The following is a 7,885-nucleotide window of genomic DNA, read 5'->3' as shown; positions in this document are numbered from 1 at the left end:
ACACAGGGATTTTAAGGAGAGGAGTGTGTTTCTACCCGTCGCCCTCCCTGACCGACGGTTCTGTGCGTCTTCCTATCTCCCTTCGCAGTCCCTCGCCGATTCTCGCTGCAACCTTCATGCCACCTCGCGGTCGTCCCACTCTCGTCGTTCTCTCTCGTGTCGCTTCTTCCTCTGTCGCGTCGCTCTCCTCTGCCTCGTCCTGCGACGCCGCCGCCGCCTGCCGCTCCGTTGCTCTCGCTTCTTCTCTCGCCTTTCGTCGCAACTCCGCCCTGCTCGCGGCATATTTTGGCCCCTCGAGTCTATCGTTCGAGCTCTCCTCGCGCAAGGACGACTCTTCTGACGCCCACTGCGATTCATCTGCCGCCAAGACCCAAGTCATATCCGTTGCTCAGGTCCACTCTCTCTTCGAACACTATCTTGTACCTCCACCGATAAAGCCGTCCTCTCCCTCCCTTGGGTTGTCTGTTTTCTTTCTTTTCAGGAATTTGAGTGCCCGTCCGGGCACAGCCACAGGGCCCGTCCCATTTCAGTGCATGTGACATGCACATGCACATGCACATGCTACCGCTCCTGAGTATGGGTTCGGGACGTATTCACAGCAGTGTCATGTCACGTGCAGGTAGGGGATGAGCTCCGAGTACGAGTGTCATGACGTGACGACATGACGTAATCCACGCCTGCATTTCTTCTTCGCGCGACGAATTTTTTTTTTCGCGAAATGACCAATCCTGAGTTTGAGCAAATTGCATTTGCAGTGGAATTCTTCTTTTAATTTGCAATTTGCGCAATCACACGCAATCCAACTGCTAAGCAACCTTTGCAAATCCAAATTGCAAGCGAATGCAAGCGAATCCCACACTCCACTGTTAATTTCTTCTTTTAGTTGCAGACCAAACGACGCGTCAGGCCAGCCCCTCGCCCTCCATGCCTCGCCCCGCCGCGCGCCTCTCCGCGGCGCGGGGAGCCGCGCGCTCCGGGCCGTGCCGCCACGCAACACCACCCCCCGGCTGCCCGCAGCTCGCGGGCCCCGCACCGCGCCGCCCCATCGAGCGCCGCCAACGCGCCACCGTTGTCGCCGCAGGATGGGCATATGCACAACAACATGTACATGTGGCTCTCACATGGGCTCTCACCACTTACGGACCTACCTACCCGAAAATTTCGGGCACCCAATATCCTTTTCTAATCGCGCAGGAGTCGCGGACATTTTTTGTTTTCGCTTAGGTAACTCCCGATCCCGTGGTTACCTATATGTTACCAGTGTTGCGCGCCAGTCCCGTCGAGGTGAAAATTCTTTCTAAGTAACGTGAGCCGGTGTGTGTGCCAGTCCGCGCCAGTCCGCGCCCTTGTCGTGCCAGAAAGAAAGAAAACAGACAACCCAAGGGAGGGATGGGAGGACGGCACGCCGCCACCACACAGGGATTGTAAGGAGAGGGGTGTGGTGCGCTAGCCGTCGCCCACCCTTGTCGTGCCGTGTTTTAGGTATGTTGTTGCCGTGTGCTGTGAGCGTAAGACGCCGGCCTCTTCGACGGCCCATAAGGGGCCGTCGCCTACCGTGCCTTTTGTACATGTAGTGCCAGTCCGAGCCAGTCTGCTGTGAGAGTTTAGTAAAATTCTTCTCTCCTAACACTGACTGCGGGAGGGAGGCGCTTCCGATACGCGATACGACATGTGTGTGCCTCTGCTCCTGCTCCACACCGCCAGCGGGTTCGCCGTTCGCGCCGCCGCCGGTCGATCCGCTGCGGCTCCACTGCGCGCCGTGGCAGCACAGGCGTCCGAGTACCAGTCAATGCTCGGCGACGCCAAGGCGGCCCTCATCGACGCGTGCACCGTCGCAGACATGGGGCGCATCGCCGAGTTTCGACCCTCCGTGCTGGAGGCGATTGAGCAGATCGAGCCACTCAATCCGACGCCGAAGCCACTCGAGGCGCCAGACCTGCTCACCGGCTGCTGGCGCCTCATCTACACCACTTCCGACTCCATCCTGGGCACGACTCGGCCCCGCCCGTTCCGGCCGCGGTACAAGAGGATCTTGCAGTCGATCGATGCCCGTCAGCTCGCGGCGAAGAACGAGGAGTGGGTGCTGCTCGGGCTCCTCAAAAACATGGTTCGTGCCAGGCTCACGCCGCGGGACGACGGGCGAACTGTGGACGTGCAGTTCTTGCGCTTTGGCATCGGCTGGCTCCGGATACCTGCACCCGCCGCGGCCAAGGGCGTGCTCGAGACGACCTACCTCGACGACACGCTGCGCGTCTCGCGCGGTGACAAGGGCAACCTGTTCGTCCTCGTGAGAGACGGGCCGTCGCGGGTCTGAAAACGTCTCTGTGGCGTGGCCGGCGTGCACACAAGGGTGGCGCATCTCTCGTCACCTGTTCGGATTCGCGTTGCGTCAAGAGGACGTCTTACTGTTACCTAGTCTTCAGCTCCTTAAGCTAGAGTACACAAAAGAAAGTGGGCTCCCAACACTGGCAACTCGTGCACAACCGTCGGAGCACTCGGGTCTCGGCGGCGACTCTCTGAACACACAGGCCCGTCGCCTTCTCCGTTGAGACCTGCACGTCCGGCCCGACGGGCGGGTGCGTGGACCCGTAGCAGCGTGTACAGAATGAAAACGGTCAAACTCTAACGAATGACTTACGTATGTGTAAAGAGTGAATGCAGAAGATGGGAGGGGAGGGATAAAGGTAAGTCGACATTGGTGCTAGCATTGGTGGTGTGTCCCTCTCGCGGGACCCTCTGGGGTCCCAGCTGCCGCGCATATACTTATACACACACACGATCTTGCATGTGGGATGGATCTTCACTCCACATCCTGAGACACCACCAGTCACTGCCTGGACTCAACAACATGCATTCTATCTCCATCATCAGTCACATCGCAGCGCGATGTCCTGTCACAAACCAGCGGCACACCACGACGAGCAGATGCCGGACGATGGTTCAGAGGTCAAGCGAGAACACTCCGCATTCGACCGACGTGGGGGCCACCGCCTCCCACGGGCGCCAGTCGAGCCCTCTTCCCCAGGCGCAAAGCTCCTTGTCCTGCCGCTCCTTCTCGACCCGGAGCTCCGTGCTGCACTGTCTCGAGCAGCTCCGAGGTGACGGTCGAGCCGCGTTGGCGGGAGCGGCGGTTGCCGAGAGACGACTTCTTAGCCACTGTTTCAACAGAGCGGCGTTCGCCGAGCGGAGACCGGCGGGGGCCGAGCGGAGAGCGGCGTGGGCCGAGCGGAGAGAGCATGGCTGAGATGCCGTCACCCCGATGCGGTGTTGTCTGCGGAACCGATGCTGAGTGCCGAGACACGGGCTGAAAAATTCTTTTTTGCCGACACCCGACACCTTTGGCGGGGCGTACACATTCTTCAAATGCGTATATCTACCCTTATAAGTCTCTCGTGTCGGCGCCGTCGCTCTTTTAACCGTAGAACGTCCCAGCTGCACACCCGAGAACACCGCCCGCCGACGATCGATCAGTCCACAATCGTCGGCCCGCAGCGACCCGCAGCGATGGATGCCGCCGCCCCCCCGGCCCCTACGGCCGACGCGCCGATGCACGACCGGCCTCCGTCGGACGGCTCTCCGGCCTCTCCGGCCGCTGCCGCCCGCGCTGCTGCCGATCCAGTCCCTCTCACGCTCAGCGATACCCGCACAACCTACGACAACTTTGAGGTCGCCGGCTTTGGCCAGGTGCAGCGACCGCCTGCTTGCCTTCATGTTCACGCTTCGCGCCCCTCCCCCCCTCTGACGCCGCCGTATGACCTTAGGTGAGACGACTACCCGCCTGGAAGGCGCTCTCATCAGCAAGTCACCCAGGCGCCAACTCCTGGGCGTTTAAGCTTGACTACGAAACCATGCAGTGGATGCAGCTCGATCAAAACGGCGACGCCAACAGCTGGCCCCTGGGCGAGTTCCTTGCGCTCAGGATGAGGTGCGAGCCATGATGCTCGACTATCAGCGTGCACCAAGTCGCTCACATTCCGTGAGTTCGTCAACGGGCCGAACTCTCCAAGTCGACGGCGATCTCGAACTCCGACAACTGGACCGGTGCACCAGCCGCGTAGGACGATGGCTCCCTCGAGGACATCCCTTCATCGACGGACGCCTTCACCGCCGCCGGCCCTGGGCCATCCAGCGCGGCCTCCGACGGCCTGCACGTGATCGAGGTACAGAAACGGTGGCTGCCGCAGCTCACACCCTAATCTATCTGCCTTAGGCACGGAGCCAACGGAGCCATCGCGCATGCCCGCATCGCGTGCGGCTCCGAGGTCTCCCGCCGAGACCGGCTCGCCGCGATAGGAGAGGGGAGAGCGCCGGCCACATCGAGCGAGCGCTGACGTGTAAGGTGTCTGCGCTGCTCCGGTGTGTGTGGGATTATGCCTCCCCCCATCTGTGCGGCGAGGTGTTTGCGGTGGGTGCGATGGCCGATCGTGCGCGATAGCCTCCCATTGTGCGTGGTGTGTCGGTGTGTCGGTCGTCCGGAGCGTGTGGCGGCGCCGTTGCATGCAGCGACTCTGCGCTCACGTGCCACGACTGCTTTGACTGACTTATGAGTGCTGATGGATGATCTCCGACAACCCAAAACCAAAATGAAAGTGCGGAGTGGCCCCACTTTGCGTGCAGATCCTGCGTCTCTCACTGACCGAACAACAGAGGCGGGTCGGCCGCAGGTCCCCCACTAGTAAAAGAAAATCTGCGCACGACCAGCTTGGGCCGCGGGAAGCTGCCGCTGCACGCCGCGCCCAGCAGCTCCGCTGCGCGCCGCAGACTCAGCTCCGCTGCACGCCGCAGACTCAGCTCCGCTGCACACCGCAGACTCAGCTCCGCTGCACGCCGCGACCGCTTACCTCCCGGTGAGGCGACACACACCCGCCGCGCTCCTCCTCCATGCAGCGCTCGAGCCGCCGCGCCTCTCCGCAATCCCCGGCTCCTCCGTCCTCGTTCCTGCCTCTGCCCAACGCCACCGAGCCATGCTGCAAGACCCGCCCCGCCTCGTGGACTGGCATGCTCGTCCACTTTGCCGCGTCGGAGGCGGCCTGCCGCGCCGCTTGCTCGGCCCGCGCCGACTGCCGCTTCTTTACAGTGTACCGGGACGCGCAGCGCAGGGGCTCTCGCTCCGCGAGGCTCGTGAGCTTCTGTTCGCTCTGCGCCGCCTGCGACTACACGGACGTCGACTACCACCACCTTCGCGTGATCGCAGCGCACCGTCACTACCGCAGCCGCGCGATCGCCTACGCGTCCTTCGTCAAAACGCGCAGCCCGGCCGAGGAGCTCGTGCGGCAGCGCACCGTCACCGCCGCGGCCCTGCACGACATCCAGGGCGCCTACTCGACCGCGGTGTACGGCGCACCCGGCCGCGTGGACTTGCACGCGCTGCGGGTGGTGTACCTGCGCCTGCTCTCCGACGCGGCGGTGCGCAGCGTGGCGCGGGTGGGCGTGTGCCACAAGACGGCGCGCCCTCCGCGCCAGCCCTTTTACTGGGCGCACGCGGTGAGCGAGCACTCTCCGCTCGACACGCTGTGGGTGCGGCCGGCGCGGCCCGAGCGGCCCTTCCCAAACGGCTCGTGGGTCGAGGTGACGCACTGCCCGTGGGCGGACGATCGCGACGAGACGACGCACGCCATGTTCCTCTACTACGCCGCCGGCTCGGGCCTGTCGATCAACCTCGGCCGCACCCTCGTCGTCCCGCGCGTCTCGACGGCGCAGCGGCTGCTGCAGGAGGCGCAGCTCCTCGGCCGCTGCTGCGCCGGGCCAGCCTCCCGCCTCGCGGCGGCGGTCGCGACGCAGCCCGCCTGCGCGAGGGCCGCGCGCGCGGTGCGCCCGGCCAGCTGCGGCGCGCCGTCGACCAGGCTCGACGGGATCGACACGCTGCAGGTGCCCGGCAACCGCGACTTTGTCAACGGCGAGGCGCGGACGGAGATCATCTGGCTGCGCCGCGCCGAGTGCGAGGCGCTGCGCCCGACCGACGAGGGGGTCATGTGCGGCCGCCACCCCCACCTCTTCCGCTGCGACGCGAACCGCACCGCGGCCGTCACGTGCGGCGCGCGCAACGGCGACTTCTTCTCGAGGCCCTACCGGCGGCGCGGCCTGCCCGGCCTCATGCCCCACTTCCTCAACGGCCACCAGCCGCCCCCGGGCGCCTCGCGCGGGGAGCTGCAGGAGGCCAACCGCAGCGCCGCTGCCGGCGTCGGCTTCGACCAGCGGCGCCTCCACACCAAGTGCGCCTCGAGCTGCTTCCCCGATGCGCTGCCCGGCGGCGGCTGGTCGCGGGAGTCGTTTCGGTGCGCGTCGATACCGCGGCCGGAGGAGCTCGAGGCGCGCCCGCGCGGCGGTGCTGCGAGGGTGTGACTCACTGTTTACGCTCGCCGAGAGGTGTGGAACCTGTCCGGTCAGCGGTAGATAAATAAATAAACAAAGAGTTGGACAAATACCAAATTCCAAATCGCAAACATAGAAACCCAAACACAGGCGGCGACGTGGCATACGAGCTCGTAGGAGAAGGAGGCGGGCACAAGTTCCAAGGACGCACGAGCGAGCGAGACAGCAGCCATGACGATGATGATTCAGCGCGTGAACGCCAACTCGCCGGCACAGGCCGTGAAGAGCCGCACACGCGGGCCGACGATTACGCAGCTGCGTGCCAAGCAGGCCGCTCTTGTGGCCGCATCCGAGCTCGCGGCTTCGAGTGATGCCGAGGCGAGTGTGGTAAGGCACTCGCCCGTTGACGAAGCCAAGCGGTGGGCAAGCGGCAAAGGCCGCAAAGTGGGCTTCGCAAAAGCACGTGCCACCTTCCGTGGCGGCGGCACGGGAATCGCGGCGACGGCGGCGAAGCACGACTCGCTCATCAAGATATGCGCTGGCGCGGTACCGAGCAAATTGCCCGGGAGACTCCCCTCCGACAAGGAGCACCAAGTGAAGTTTAACCTGAAAATAATAAACAAACAAAAACAATCAAACTCTGAAACGAAACCTTAATTCAATTTCCACACCGAAGAGTTACGAAACATTCATATCCCTTCCCAACCCTCATCCACCCCTCCTAAAGACTACACATTTTTTTATTTTTTCAAAATAACTCCAAATCCACAAAAAATTCCAACAAAATTTTTCATTTTTTAGCTATATAGGCTGCCGCCCTCCGGCTCTCTTCCACACCGAATGCCTCGTCGAGGCACGGGGATGTAGATCAATTGGTAGATCGCTCGCTCCGCATGCGAGAGGTACCGGGATCGAAGCCCGGCATCTCCATTTTGGTTTTTTGGCGTCGAACCCTTTTGTGGGACAATCCCTGCTGTACCGAGCACAGGGAGAGCGGGCGGTGGAGGAGTCTGCGCGGTTGAGGGGGCTGCGCACCGCGCCGCTGCCGACTGCACTCCAGGTGCTCCAAGGGCTCGGAGGGACGGAGAGCTCGGAGCCTCGAGCTCCGCGGCGTGCGGGGTGAAGCCCGTGGCGTGCGGGGTGAAGCCCGCGGCGTGCGGGGTGAAGCCCGCTCGAGAGTTTCCGGCAACCCAGAGGGAAACCAGAGGGTCCCCAGCACTTTGAGTTTCCGGAAGTTTCCAGGGAAACCACAAGGAAGAGGGTGTTTGGTGCTCCATTCCTGCTCCATTCTGGCAACTCTCGAGTTTCCCTGAGTCTGAGAGCTGGTTTGGGGCAAAATCTGAGGCGAAACCTATTGTGCGGCTGCTACAGCTGTGACAGCGATGGGCTCGCCCTCACTGGCCCTCAGTCACTTGTGCTGCGGCTTGTGTGAGCGACACTGCTCGGCGACTGCCGGCACACTGTGAGACCATGGGTGTGAGGTCAAACCACGCTACCAGCGCTTGGTCACATCGGCCCCGAGGAGCGAGGTCAGATCCATCTACTCTGTTGATGACAAGACTTGTCTACCGGC

At 63.0% G+C, this 7,885-nt stretch overlaps 3 protein-coding genes across 3 annotated transcripts; 2 read left to right on the top strand and 1 right to left on the bottom strand.

Annotated features, from left to right (window-relative positions):
• Nucleotides 1-1,789: 1,789 nt before the first annotated feature.
• EMIHUDRAFT_202026 (hypothetical protein) lies at nt 1,790-2,314 on the top strand (the record flags this gene model as incomplete). Its single annotated transcript, XM_005786679.1, has 1 exon — nt 1,790-2,314. One exon carries the CDS (start codon nt 1,790-1,792, stop codon nt 2,312-2,314), a length of 525 nt encoding a protein of 174 aa, XP_005786736.1.
• A 626-nt stretch (nt 2,315-2,940) lies between these two features.
• EMIHUDRAFT_352291 (hypothetical protein) lies at nt 2,941-3,239 on the bottom strand (the record flags this gene model as incomplete). The annotated part of the gene is made up of 2 exons (XM_005786678.1): nt 2,941-3,156; nt 3,192-3,239. Coding segments are annotated over 2 exons (264 nt in total), but the record flags the coding sequence as incomplete, so codon positions are not given.
• A 1,759-nt stretch (nt 3,240-4,998) lies between these two features.
• On the top strand, nt 4,999-7,689 carry EMIHUDRAFT_202024 (hypothetical protein; the record flags this gene model as incomplete). Its single annotated transcript, XM_005786677.1, has 5 exons — nt 4,999-5,685; nt 5,869-6,336; nt 6,490-6,906; nt 7,301-7,372; nt 7,555-7,689. The coding sequence occupies 5 exons, from the start codon at nt 4,999-5,001 to the stop codon at nt 7,687-7,689; spliced, it is 1,779 nt and encodes a 592-aa protein (XP_005786734.1).
• Between the last annotated feature and the right edge of the window lie 196 nt (nt 7,690-7,885).

The sequence above is a fragment of the Emiliania huxleyi genome, assembly GCF_000372725.1.
Source record: "Emiliania huxleyi CCMP1516 chromosome Unknown EMIHUscaffold_15, whole genome shotgun sequence".
NCBI lineage: Eukaryota > Haptophyta > Isochrysidales > Noelaerhabdaceae > Emiliania > Emiliania huxleyi.
This window is presented reverse-complemented; position numbering and strand designations above follow the sequence as displayed.